Here is a 14,490-nt window from a genome sequence, read left to right on the forward strand (position 1 = left end):
CCTTGCCCCAGATTGTGTCTGTGGAGCAGATGGAGCCCGTGTGCACTCCCAGGGAGTGCAGACGGTGTATGCTACTGTGACCTCCCCTGTGTTCTGCTCACTCAGCTGGGCAGCCGATCCGCCAACGGGGCTGTCACACACAAGGTTAGCCTGGCCGCCCAGTCCCTGAGTCCAGGCAAAAGCCTGGGAGGCCAAGGTCCGAGCAAAGTTCCCCTAGGGCTTTGACTGTTAATTGGGTCTGCCAGGTGACTAGGATGGCGGGCGTGCGCGCCCGCGCTCCCTGAAAGCGCCGGGAGAGTCTGCTTTGCTAACAATCACCTGGGCGGGTTGACTCACAGATGGCCCACCAAGCCGCCCAGTTCTTGGGGTCAGTCCTGTGCCTTTTGGGGCCTGGACCACCGCTTTGTTAGCCTTAGGCTATGCCTGTTACAGGTCTGCCCGCCTGAGCTCTCTGTTGTCCTGCAGGCAAAATGGCGGCGGCGTGCTTGCAGGCCTGTGCAAAAAAACCTCCTGCCTGGGTTGGCACCCCGATGGCCCCCCGACCCGCCCAGGGCCTGGGTGCAGGCCAACGCCCGTCGGGCTCAGACCACTGCGGTGTTGGCCTCGGATTATGTTTGTGTACCTCAGTCCGATTCGTGGAGTACGGAACCAAGATGGATGCGCCTCTCCTGACTGGTGGGAGGCCGAGTTCTGAAGTGGCCTCCGTGCAGGAAAGGCGCTGCACAACTGCAGCTGCTTGCTGCCTGGCTGGTCAGCGAAGGTCAGTGGTCATGGGCGCAGGGCCTAACTGGTCCCTGTGACGCCTTGGTTCCACTGCTGATGGCCCTTCAGCTGGAGCAGCCACTGCTGCCGCTGCCGCCGCCGCCGCCCCAACGCATATTTCTATATCAGCATTTTTGATTATCTTTTTCTAAAACTTTCTTAAGATAAAGATTATGGAAATATTCTATTAAAATAATAAATTTTAAATTTCATCTCTTTCTATATAGGCAAATTCTCCCATAAAGACACATGCCTATGTTCTAATTTTCATGTTTTCTGAATTGCAAACACTTGGAAAATCATAAAACTTCACATAATTGCACATAACCATAAGGACATATATCTCATTACACTTCATTTAGCCTCATATTTTTTCAGTGTTTCTAATATGAAATACACAATATATTCAGCTATGTATATATGTGTGTGACTTCATATTAATTACATAATTTTTTAGCCTTTTCCATTGAATGACTATAAGATTTTTCTTTTGGTTTCAAATGACCCCCTCCAAATATTATACAAGTATTATGGCCAACAAACATATCTTGAAACAAAAGTATTTAGGAATTATTTGTGGCTTATCATAAACTAATTAATAGAAATTTTTCTGAGAAACAGTGGAAAAATATTAGCTGTTCTTTTGGTTAGGAATAGAGGTCTCACTTTTAAACTCTGAGTTTTCATAGAATCTTGATGCTTGGGGAATAATTTTATATATATCTGAATATTAATTATAGTGTATTTGAAACTTAAATAAGTTGTAATTTATTCTCACTAACTTAGGATGTAAATATGTATTATTTTTAAGATTATAAGATGATATAATGGTGAATATATTATTCCTGTTAAGGAAAGGAAATTCAGGAAGACTAATTAATGGATGATATTTAGAAAAAATGTTTTTAGATACCAGAGTTTATTAATTGTTATATGAGAGAGATTATTAAAATTAAATGATTCAATCTTATTTGAAGATTGAAATATAATTATATATGTATTTGAGGATAAAATAAATTAAAACTAAAATAATTTTCCGTACAATAAACGTATTTTGAATATATGACTGTTAATTTTTAAAGTTTATCTAAGAAACATGTACAGGGGAAATTGCTCCTCTCTGGATGAATTCATTTTGTTGGGAATTACTGATAACCCTGAAATGAAAGTGGCCCTCTTTACCACATTCCTACTTGTTTATCTCATTACTCTTCTTGCCAGTCTTGGGATGATCATCTTAATCAGAGTGGACACTCAGCTGCACACACCCATGTACTTCTTCCTCAGCCACCTCTCTTTCTGTGACCTCTGCTATTCCACAGCAATTGGACCCAAGATGCTGGTGGATCTTTTAGCAGAGGATAAATCAATTTCCACAGTTGAATGTGCACTGCAGTTCTTCACCCTCTGTGCCTTTGTAGATTCTGAGTGTCTACTGCTGGCAGTGATGGCCTATGATATATACCTGGCCATCAGTAACCCATTGCTCTACACAGTGAACATGTCCAGCCAGCTGTGCTTCCTCCTGATGGCGGGGGTTTACCTGGTGGGAACAGCAGATGCTTTGATACATACCACCTTGGCCTTCAGTTTGTGTTTCTGTGGGTCCAATGAGATCAACCACTTTTTTTTGTGATGTTTCTCCTCTTCTATTAATATCTTGCTCAGATACGGAGGCAAATGAATTAGTTACATTCACAATTGTTGGGTTTATTGAACTAAGCACAATTTCTGGACTTCTTGTCTCTTACTGTTATATCATCTCATCAGTCTTGAAGATCTGCTCTGCTGATGGAAGGTCCAAAGCTTTCTCCACATGTGCCTTCCACCTGACTGCAGTTGCAATTTTTCAGGGAACTCAGCTCTTTTTGTATTTCCGTCCAAGTTCTTCCTACTCTCTGGATCAAGATAAAATGACATCCTTATTCTACACCCTGGTGAATCCAAGGTTGAATCCTCTGATTTACAGCCTGAAGAACAAGGGTGTGAGTGAGGCTCTTGAGAAGTTGAAGAAGAAAAGGTGACATTATATCAATTTCAGATATAACTGTACATGTTTTCTTTTAATTCATTCTCCATCACAAAACATTGTATAATGTACTAATTAATAACTATATATCAAAAAGCCTATCATCTAATATTACTAACATATTGCTTCTATCTATGTCTAGCTTTTAACAAATGTCATATTATATTCTCTCTTTATAGAAATTTAACTAACAATTTCCATTGTGGCCAGATTGTGTGTATTGACATTCATTCAATGTCAAATTTAATATGATGTAGTGTATTATTCATTGATTTTGGGAGATTTGGATTTTTCAAAGAAACCTATGTAGTTAACTGACATTGATACATACATGTGTGTGTGTTTGTATGTATGTGTATATACATACATGTATAATTAATGAATATTCTCATAATTAATAGATTTTAGAGACTATGTGCATAAATCTATTGACTCAGCACCAGAGCCAACTCTCTAATCCAGTTTTAAGATTACCACTTTTTAAGAGGTAGATACTCTGTCTCTACAGAAGGAAAAAAAGATGCTTTCAGGGACGAGGAAATAGTCTGTGTCATGACTCTGATAGTAGTTTTCTTCTGTGGGTACACATGTTTGTAAAATCCATTATGCTTGATTAACACAAGTACCTGTCTTGGCAATGACTAAATGGAAAAAGCATGGAATATTTTATGTTCATGAATATATACTTTAGGGCTTGAAGAAAGTACAAAAAATGTTGTGGATACAAATCTAACATAATTGTTAATAATTATGTTACTAAGTGATGAGTATCTTGAAGTTGAATATGTCTTTGGTATAACTTTTACACAAATTGTTGGATAAGACTTCTTGTTGCTAAAGCTCTAAAGATTCTTTCTGCAAAACTCTGGTTATAGACATAAGGTTATAGTATATTGAAGATTTTCTCATTTTTTTTTTCAGTCACAGTTTCAGTTCTAAACTTTCCTAAGCTCATTCAGTTTTACTGGTTCTAGTAGCAAATGATTTTTCATGAAAATATATCAGAATTGAAGATCTAGTGCTGCTCTGTTTCATATGTGTTTCATATGACTTATCAGCAGATGCAAGTCAGATGATGCTATTCAGTTCCAGGTGTTTGACCTGATGGACATTTCGATGCTGAGACAGATAACTCATGTCTGACTCTGACAGTGTTCAACAAAGTGATTACCAGGAATTCTAAGGGATTCTCTAAGCATCGGGTTGTGATGGGCAAAGTTCATCTCAGGAAAGTTCTAGATGACAGAAGATTTTTACCTACAGGTTTTAGATGCTTGTTAGGCCTAACATCATTCTGAACACATCATGTCAAAACCAGAAGGCTGCTTACTGAGGAGTTAGCAACTCAAGTCTTGTCACATTATGCAGAAAGAACACACCATCAACATGATTGTTTCTGCCCTCAGCTCTACAGTTCTCTCTGATCTGGCAAACAACACAAAACCTTATCATTGGATAGATGATGTGAACAAGAGAGCACAGAACGACCAACTAGGAAATACTTAGAACTAGCCCTTGCTTTGTAAACCTTGAGCTCTATGGGCCCCATCATCCTAACACAGCTTCTCTTCAGTTCATAGGGCTTCCCTGTGTTGCAGGTAAGCATAGATATATCTGGGAATGATGGTTATGATACGGCCAGAAGACATCCTGAGTCTCTGTCTGGGGTTGGTATGTGCTCAGGGATGATGAGAGATACACAACAATCTGGGTCTTTTCTTGCATGTGTGTACCACTTTCTGATTGTTTCTCATTTTTGCCTCATAGAAAAGGATGGACTTGTGTTCTGGGTGTCATGGAGAGGTCTTTTGCATGAGTACCACTTTTTGGTTGTTTCATGTTTCTTCCAGATAGAAAGGAAAGGTTATATTTGTGTTTTTGTATTTTGTATTTGTGTTTCTTGTTACAAGATGACTTTGATGAGGTTACTTTGACACAGTGATTTTGACAGACATGTTAACATGAGACAGGTTATGTCTACCACATTCTACAGGTTCCCTTCACCACAAGAAGCCAGAAAGCTGGTTCCTGGCCCCATGGTGAACCCACCAGTCGATAGTCTCTTCATCAGTTTTTAAATGACTTTCAGGTGGCAACAGAAATAAAAGAAAAACCCAGGACCTCTTAAATCTCTACTAAGAAGGCCTTACTCTGCCAACTACAGGTGACCTCCCTAGAACCAGGGAATGCATACTCAGATTCTGAGCCCTGGCATCAGGCAATGGCCCGTCTGTCACCAATCACAAGAAGCTGATTCCTGTCCTGTTTATATCAGTGCAGCAAGGACCTCCTGGTTACAGGAGATGGCAGCATTCATTACCTGCCTCTCCTCTTGAATGCCTTCAGGATAACTTTTCAGCTGCTCTGTTGCATGACCTAACCTTCATTGATAGTCCTCTGCAGGACTGCTGGGACATTTTGGCCCACATCTATGGGACCTAAATAACTGCTTGATAGATGCAAAGGTAATGTGGTTCAATGGCAACAATCTCATTCAGGATGAACAAAGGTATGCTGGGTCAGTGCTCATCACAAACACCAAGATCATAAGGTCAGAGCCTTTTCTGACAACAATGTGAGCCCAAAAAGCTAAACTGACAGCTCTGACCAAGGAGTTACTGAGCTGAAAATCAGACAAGAGACACTGATGGCTGTGTGCCTTTACTACCACATACAACTGTGGGGCTATTTATAGGTAGAGGGGCCTTCTGAAGGCAGAAGGAAGCCCTAAACTCCATCCCAGAGGGCAACAAGATAGGCTGGGTGGCCTTGGAAACTGAACCCCTAATGTCCTTCATTGTCGTAGACTCAGGAGACCCCATCCATTCTGACAAGACAGAAGTTGTGATCTGGGACAAAATCCTGACCATGTCTCAGTGTCATAAGAGATAATGGAGCACAGCTGACTACAAATCAATTGTACCAGAGTAAATGGGTCTACACATACTAAAAAAGATCCATCGTTCTTCACACCTGGGAGTACAGAAAATGCAGGACATAGTCCACCAGTCCCACATCAGAATTAGAGATGCCAATTTGAGAACAGCTGAAATAGTTAAAAACTGTAAGGCCTGCCAAATAACTAATGTGGGTATCAATGAGAAGAACCCCGGTACTCAATACAGAAACAACAAACCAGGAGTCTATCAGGAAATGAACTTCATGGAGCTCAAACCAAAGAAAATTCAGATACACATATTTGCTAATATTTATAGATAAATTTTGAGGATGGATTGAGACTTTCCCAAATAAGCATGAGACTTCAGATGGCAACACAGAAATTATTGCAAGAAATTCTTCCAAGGTATGCTTTTTCTAATTTTCTAGAGTCAGACAATGGACCTATATTTGTGTCCCAGATAAGTTAGAGATTAGCTAATATTCAGAGGATTGATTGGAAACTTCATTGTGCTTATAGACCCCACAGTTCAGGATATGTAGAAAAGATAAAACAGAACCCTAAAGACCTTAGAGACTGACAATGACTCTTCCACAGTGACTAGATAATTCTTTTTCTCTACATCCTTTATAGAATACAGAATTCTCCATTCCAGACAGGACTAACCCTTTTTTTTATTCTTAATTTTTTTTATTTTATTTTATTTTTAGACAGGGTTTCTCTGTGTAGCCCTGGCTGTCCTGGAACTCTCTCTGTAGACCAGGGTGGACTCGAACTCAGATATCCACCTGCCTCTGCCTCCCAAGAGCTGGGATTAAAGAGCTGCCCTACCACTGCCCGACCTTTTAAAGTTAGGTTTGGTTCACCTAATGACAGAAGTTGTATACACAATCTCAAATGTGTCCTAGGGTACACAAACAGGTTTGTCTTAAACTTCCGTGCTTTCTATACAACAGATCCACCTCTGGAGCTCCAGTTTTAGCTTGGAAATTGGGTCCTAGTCAAGAGATACTGCCATGGGTCACTAGAGACTCACTGAAAGGGTCCCTGTGCTACAGAGTTACAGCATGAATCCACCACACATCTGTTTACAGTTGAAGAAGACCCTGGCCAGCAGGAGGAGAATTCGGACCCAAGACTCCCTTCTGTCTCCAGCTAATGGGCCCCTACCTAACCCCACAACCCCTGTTTTCATGAAGCTTCACGATGTCCCATGATTGGTCTTTCTAGTAACAAGAGAAGGAGAAGGACTCCATTTTAGAGAATGTGACCCAAGTTCCAACTCAGGTAAACTAACAGGCTGGTACCTAGCATTAGTTTCCATGCTGTGCCAAGAAAACATGAGCCTAGGTCCAGTTTCTAGGCTAATCTCCAACAAGACCAGTGTCCCCAGGTTGCACCCTCAACAAGACCAACGTCTCCAGGTTATTCCCACATCGAACCTGCACACCCAGGTTACAAGCCCAACCCCTGTCCAATAACCAATGCAAACAGGAGCAGATTAAGTTTATGATATTACTCCCAACACCAGCCAATTATGTTAAAAGCCACAGTAGCTTCCCAAATAGATGCTTGCAAACTTATCCTCCCCCCCACCCCCCATTGCTATAAAGCCTTGCCCCATAGATATTCCGGGCTCTCCCACCACCAAAACCATTCTGTTTGGCAGCTTTTAACTGGGGATCCAGTGATAGCTCGAATAAAGACACTGCTGTGAATCAGATTATTAGATTATTAGATCAGCTCTTATCTGGTTTGTGGTTTTTTTTTTGGGAGGGGGTTTACACCAACATTGCCCTGGCACTACATTTCCACCCACATAGAGCTGGGTGGATTACTATTTATTGGGTTTGCTCAAAAGACAGTCTCACAGTACACTGGAGATGTCCCTGTTGTGAAAAGACAGTGTCCTCCATTCAGCCACCATTCCTCCATCCACCTTCTCTAGCAGCTCCTGAGAGCAGAGTAGGAACAGCTGGGGCAGAATTAAGCACCTCTGGGAGGGGTCACAGGCAGCAGCTCAGATGAGGCTCTAATGCTGCATTTGGAATTTACTCTTTTGATAAAAATCCACAGCTAATGCCCAAGGCAACACAATGAGGGTTGGTCACAAAAAAAAAAAAAAGATGAATAAAAAAATAGAAAGGGATCCCAGTGCTATAAAGTCAGCCTGCACAATCTAGATTCTGCAGCTTCAGCCAACCAGAAGATAGTCCATTCTCATGCATACTTTTTGGATTGGGCTCTAAATACAAGATAATTTAAAAGGGTGTTTGCACTTATCTGGAATGTGAATAGGTAAACAGCTTCAGTAGAGCTTCCCCTAGAGTAGAGAATTTAAAATTAGAAGCACACTGAAAACATTATGTCCAGAGCATTGGAATGAAAAGCCATTTAAAGCTTACTTTCAAATCCTGTTTCCCCTTTACCTGCTCAGTAGGATCTTAGGGTGGAGCTCACAGAGATTGGCCAGCCACCCAAGTTCTGGGAATAAAGAAAAGAACTGCCACACCCCATGAGAATCACTTCTTCTCTGACAAAGTTTGCATCACCTAAACTTTTATCTGTCTCATGAGACTTCCAGGAGCCTTCAAGGTCACAAAAGATTTAATGTAGAATTTGATCTTGAAAAAGTTTGTCAAAAGGGCAAGGGTGTGGCTTGGAGAGATGGCTCAGTGGTTAAGACTACACACAATGCTCTCACTGGACCTGTGTTCCATACTCAAATCCCACAAGGCAGTGCACAAACCTCCAGGTCTGATGTCTTCTACCTTCCACAGATACCAGGCATATATGTGGGGCATTCATGCAAGCAAAATTCACGTTTTGATCCTTTAGTCCCAGCCCTCCAGAGGTAGAGAAGGATCTCTGTGAGATCAGCCCACTAGAGTACAGAGCTCCAGGCCAACCATGACTACACAGAAAAACTCTTGTCTTGAAAAACCAAGATACATCACATAGACAGACAGACAGACAGCAGACTGATAGACAGTTAACTTAGAACATGGTGAAATAAAAAACCTTCCTTTACCAGAGAGATAATTAAAAGAATTTAAAAGCACTCTGGGCAGTGTTCACACATAATGCCAGTACTCAGGCTGGCTGATCTCTAAAGCAAGCTAGGACTACAGAGTGCGTCATGATAGTCTGGACTACACAGTGGAACCTGGGAGAAAAAAAAAAAAAAAAAGAAAAGAAAAGAAAAGCATATGATCATGTTGGCGGTTTTTGGCCATATTATCCAGAAATACCTTGTAAGAAATTTTCAATTTAGTCTCAGTTTTCTTTGTAACTCCACCTTAAGCCTGTTCAAGTAGTTTTTAGAGTTTTTCATTATACCATACAAAAATATAAAAAATGTTTTAAAAAATGTAGTTCTAGCCAGGCTGTGGTGGTGCATGCCTTTAATCCCAGCACTTGGGAGGCAGAGGCAGGTGGATATTTGAGTTCAAGGCCAGCCTGGTCTACAGAGTGAGTTCCAGGACAGCCAGGGCTACACAGAGAAACTGTCTCAAACACCAAAAAAACAAAAAAACAAAAAAAAGAAAAAGAAAAAAAAAGAAAAAACAAAAAAGAAAAATGGAGTTCTAGTAATAAAATACATGATAAAATTCTGATTTTGCTAATGCCATTGTCCAGTTGATGAAGTCACAGTAAAATTGGGGCAGGAAGTATAATCCAAGCAGCAAGAGAAGCCTTTTAAACATTTTAAATGCCATATTTAGCAGATCTCATAAGTAATTTTTAACAAACTTTACTTGTTTTTAGTTACTTGCTTTAGGGTTAACCTTGAACATACTTAAGAAAGCAAAAGCTCAGCCTTGTAAATGAATTAAATTTGTACTTAGCACAAAACAAAAGAATGATTATTTTTAAGGTGACTGACCATTAACTTGCATACTTAAATTAATCATTCTTGAAGAGTTTCTAACAAGTTAGTAACTTTTGTAAGTTTAGTATTTTTAAGTTTTAGAGACACATCACTAAGTTTGGTTAAGCTGACTGTGTAACCTTAGGAACATATTATACACAAATTCATCCCAATTCAAAATATCTTGGAGATTTGCTATGGTTGCCTCTTCAGTCTCAAAAGAAAATATAATTAACAGAAGGTTCATTGGGGCTAAGAAATTTTATAGTTGCTGTCTTTTAGCAAAAAAGCCACATCTCTTTCTGGCTTTCCTCCCTTACAGGTTTTTCTGACTAGTGTTTTCAAGAGACAGGTGCAAGCAGTTCTGTATTACTGTTGTGTTACAATGAAATTGGATTTATTATTTCTTATAGCAAATAAATGGAGCTGCAGGAGTACATTAAACCTTTTTTCCAACTGTTGGCTCCTTTCCATCAATATCTCCAAAGCACTCCTGCCCCATCCATTCCAACTTTACTTTAACAAGACTCTATTCTCAAGTACCTCATTGCCAAGGTTTCCTTCAACTATACCCTTCCTATACTCATGATCTATCTGCAACATTCTTTTTTCTCTCCATAGGTTGCTTTCCATGCTTAGTTCATCTCTGTCATGTACTAATTTATATATGAGGTCAGTTAATATTGAGCATCAACCTTCCTTAGGAGGATCCATTTTGGATGAAGTTGTGAAAAATGGGGTTTTGCCAATTATAGGTGGAATAATTTGCCCACATTGTATTTATTGGAAAAGTGTAAGTTCTTTATCAGTAATAGATTATTCCCAAGAGCTACCTCTTTAGCAGTAAGCCAATAACCTACTGTTACAGATAATACATTTTTATCGAATTTAAGTTTCCTAAAAGCAACTTAAAACAAGAGCAGACCCTATTCGTCAGTAGTGATAAACAGGTAAGAGTGTAACCAATGGTCTATTTTACTAATCATACAAAATGCTTGGTCTCAGAGGACTGAGAAAAGCCCATATTTAGTTCTACTCTCACTTTAAGGTTATAACTCCTTTTCAGTGAAAGAACCCCCCCCCAAACCAAAAGAAAACTTTTCTTACCTTCTCCTAGGTCCATGTCTCCTACATTTATGTGTCTGTTGGGGGTGGGGGTGGGGGTAGGAATGTCTCTGTAAGTGGATAATAATAAAAATAAATATGCTGTTTTACTTCAACCTGGATCGGCCTTCTGGAAATCTAAAGCCAGACAGTTCATTGTCAGAATATTTAAAATATAGTAAAACTTGGGAAAAGGTTTCCAGGCAACAATCAGTACAATTCCAGGAGTATAATAAAGCTTAAGGTGTGGCTATATAAAAACTACTTTTCAAAGTACATGTGACCACACTTGTAACTTCTAGAGCTAAAAGGTGTGATCTGAAAGCTAAGAAGTCCGCAGGCCATAAAGTAGGCGAGACACTTCCCATAAGGATAGATAATGGTCTAAGTGGGGGGAAGAGTCTGGAATAACCCTTCTGGGGATTTTGGGTGAGGCCTGCCTTTATTGCAAAAGATCAAAGAATTCTATCTCAACAGATAACAAGGTGGGTGAGGTTAGTCTCCATAGATAGCAAAAAGGTCACCAGTTCCTTAAAAAACTAAACAAAACAAACAAAAAAAAAAGCCCTCAGCTTTCTGGATGAAATGTGGGCAATTTTTTTTTTTTCTACTTTGAGGAAACAACCCTGCATGATTAGCACTCCAGGTTCTCTTAGAGCTTCTCAGAATACCATGACCTCTGGGCCCTACTCCAGGTTCTCAGTACTCCTCCAGGTTCCAGGGTCCAACTGTACCTTTACAGCTACAATTCTAGGAAAACCCTCACTAACTAAAACTTCAGGGAACAATATTTACAAGCTTATAATTGTCCGATACTAAATAATCATTGAAAAATGTATAATTGTCTTTCTGACTCCCCCAGTCTCCTTCAACCTCATTGCATTATTTTCCATGTCAATCTCAGTCCCTGGGATCTGAACCCACTGCAAGCCAATTTCTTTCCAAAGTAAAGCCATGTCCTCTGGGTCTCCTTGATGACATACCTGCCTATAGGATGCCATGACCTGCACAATTTTAAGAGTGACATGATTAGGGCGATGGAGAAAGAAAGAGATTAAAAACGTGGAATCAAATGGGCTGTGGGCTGATGGAGATGCACTAGCATCCCAAAAGCTCAGCATCTTTATTATTTGCAAGCAATGACATACACATACATGGTGCTCCATTATTGGTACCAGAAGGACCTTATTCTACTTACTAACAAAGACACTGACAAAGGCATTCTGTGTACTCTATGTTATAATGATAATGACAGGAATGTAAACACTCCAAGCAGGTACGAGTAGCAAAGGAGACTTTCTTGGGCTGCCTTTGGGCCCTAATTATGTCCATCAGCTCTGGACAAAGTTGCTTAAATCTGTCTTTAAGTATCTTGAAACCATCATAGCATTCCAGAGGGGCAGGGTACAGCTCCTGGGTCAACTGGCTCAGCTTGGCTGTGTGACAAAGAAGGCTCTTCAGGACAAACAGAGAGATGTAATTATGAGAGAAGCTGACTTTGAAGAGCTTGGAGCATTTGCTCAGGGCAGGCAAGAGGGCTTTGAAATGAGAGTCATTCATTCCACACCGCTCCAGCTCCAGAATTTGCAGGGTACTTGTAATGTTCTCAAGGATGAGCCCGGGAAGCTCATAGCCTACATCAGATAGAAAGAGAGCATTCAGGTTCAGATGCTTGAGCTTACAAATATTCAGACAATTGGGCAGGTACTCAAAGTCTGACTGTAAGAGCCGAGGGCAGTCCACAATTGACAAGGTCTCCAAAGGGTTCGTCAGGCAGCTAGGGAGAAAGCAAGAGATTATTTTTGCAAAATGGTATTCAAGAGCATTGGTGGGCTTGAAAGGACCTCAGGTAACACTTGTTCCAAATCTAGTCTATCTATAATGGTTTCAGTTTCATTCATTCTAGGGAATGGATGTACCTAAGAGAACTTAGATCTGTTCCCTACCACAACTGTGTCCATTTTCATCTTCAAATCCAGTGTCACATATTTTCCATCATCTACTCAACCCCTTACTGACTCAAACTAACCTTTCACATGTAAGCAATTAGAAGCATGCAGGTACATGGTCACACATATCTGAGTACAGAACTCATCTGTTCAGATATGCTATGTATATCTCTAACACTCCTAGGTTTACAGTGGTCAGACCATCAAGGTCTTACTAACTTCTAAGGAAAAGAGTTGTGTTTACCTGAGCCACTTGTCAAGGGAGTCTTCTAGAAGGTAGATATCATTCAAATAGAGATTCTCGAGACAGTTGAAGTTGGAGAGCAGAGAAAGCAACATGCTTTGCCACTCATCGTCCTCCTCGTCTTCACACGCAACAAAACTGAAGGACTTCTTAATTCCCTCTAACATGAGGGTGCGAAGATTACTCATCTGCTCCAGGTAAGGAACAAGGTCTTCCAGGAATTCAAGACACCACTGACTTAGCCTCAGCTCCAGGATACAGTTTAAATCTACCCATTTAAAGACATTTATGACAGTAGAGACTGGTGAGGCACAAATGTGCAGCTTCCTACAGCATAGATGAATGGAAGCTTTTCTCTGCTGGACCCACTGCAACAAGTATATGGTCCATTCATCAAAACTGGCCTTCATGACTTCAAAATCAGTTACCACCTTAAAATGTATCTTCCTTCTGTGGTTAGGACAGGTCTCTACTGGCTGTTTCTGTGCCAAGATCTGTGGTGAGTAGTGATCTTCACGGGATCCAGTCCATATGTTCCAGAAGTCGTGGTGCACATTCCTTCTCAAATCAAGCACTCTGAGTTTGCACCTACTGTAGATGGGTAGAATTCTCAGAAGATTAGACATACCTTATGGTCCATTCCTGGTCCACATCTCACACTTCAACTATTTCTTCCAAATGCCTTTTTCCCTATGCATTTGATATATGTTATAGTATCCTTGTGCCACATGTTCAGTTAAAAAGGAATCAGCTGCAGCCCTATCTGTCTCCCTTCATTCCATTCCATTTTATCCCAGTCTCATTCCACTTATACTTGTGTGACAAACAGGGACAGGTTATTCCTCAGGAGCTGTGTCCTCCATAAATCCCATCATTTGCTCTGATGGCTGAGGCCAAGCCCAATATTCTACAACCCTCTAGGCTGATGCTATCAGAAGCCTCTGGTCCACCTTTGGCCAAATACTCCCTGTTCCCAGATGTTCCTTCTCTACACACACAGAGCCTTCCTCCACCCTAGCTGGGTTTTGCTTACCTGGAATAAACCTTCTGTGTTACCAGGACATCCAACCCATCAAGCAGTGCTTTCAAAGTCTCCAGGTGAGGGTCATCTATCAGAGCTCCTACAGGAAGACATGGGAAGGGCCAGGCAGACACCATTGCCTTCAGGACCTTTGTATGCCTGCCGGTGAAGGCCCCCTTGAACATCTCTGGAAGTAGGTGACTGGGAAGTTCCTCCAGAGTAGAAATGGCTAAAGCTTCCTCCTTTATTAGAGTATGCCTTGCCCACTGAAAGAGTGTGGACACAGAGTCAACACTCATTGTGACTGGTTTTCAGAAAAGATGATCCTGGGAAGCAAAAACGCAAAGACACCATTCAGAAAACTTTGAAAGCCTGTCTTCCACACAAAGACTTCTCTTCCCAATATCACTGCTGTGATGGTAGAGGTTGCAGGTTATGCATTTTGATCACTGGATATTAGTTTTAAAGCCATATTTCTCTCTGGTGTGAGAAACCTCTTCAAAGTGGGCTCTTTCCCAAATACACCCATCCAATTCCAACCATAGCTCAGAGAAATACACCCTACAGAGAAGGGGTCAACAAGAAAACCCGCACACATCTTGATAGACTGT

At 40.8% G+C, this 14,490-nt stretch overlaps 1 protein-coding gene and 1 pseudogene across 1 annotated transcript; one reads left to right on the plus strand and one right to left on the minus strand.

The window, feature by feature from the left end:
- The first annotated feature begins 1,858 nt into the window (after nucleotides 1–1,858).
- Nucleotides 1,859–2,786, plus strand: LOC127684315 (olfactory receptor 5W2-like; annotated as a pseudogene).
- Nucleotides 2,787–11,862: 9,076 nt separating this feature from the next.
- Nucleotides 11,863–14,178, minus strand: LOC127684316 (oogenesin-3-like). The gene is made up of 3 exons (XM_052181264.1): nucleotides 13,892–14,178; nucleotides 12,859–13,449; nucleotides 11,863–12,442 (listed from the first exon to the last, which is right to left on the minus strand). Exons 1-3 carry the CDS (start codon nucleotides 14,176–14,178, stop codon nucleotides 11,863–11,865), a joined length of 1,458 nt encoding a protein of 485 aa, XP_052037224.1.
- Between the last annotated feature and the right edge of the window lie 312 nt (nucleotides 14,179–14,490).

This window comes from Apodemus sylvaticus, chromosome 5 (assembly GCF_947179515.1).
Source record: "Apodemus sylvaticus chromosome 5, mApoSyl1.1, whole genome shotgun sequence".
NCBI classification, from domain to species: Eukaryota; Metazoa; Chordata; class Mammalia; order Rodentia; family Muridae; genus Apodemus; species Apodemus sylvaticus.

What these genes read in the sequence shown, in the direction of transcription:
- LOC127684316 (XM_052181264.1), bottom strand. Translation starts at nt 14,178, where the DNA reads ATGAGTGTTGACTCTGTGTCCACACTCTTTCAGTGGGCAAGGCATACT. An exon ending in ACACAGAAGGTTTATTCCAG is followed by an intron (nt 13,450 to 13,891) that starts GTAAGCAAAACC and finishes ACCCATCTACAG; the next exon opens with TAGGTGCAAACTCAGAGTGC. An exon ending in TCCCTTGACAAGTGGCTCAG is followed by an intron (nt 12,443 to 12,858) that starts GTAAACACAACT and finishes CTTTCTCCCTAG; the next exon opens with CTGCCTGACGAACCCTTTGG.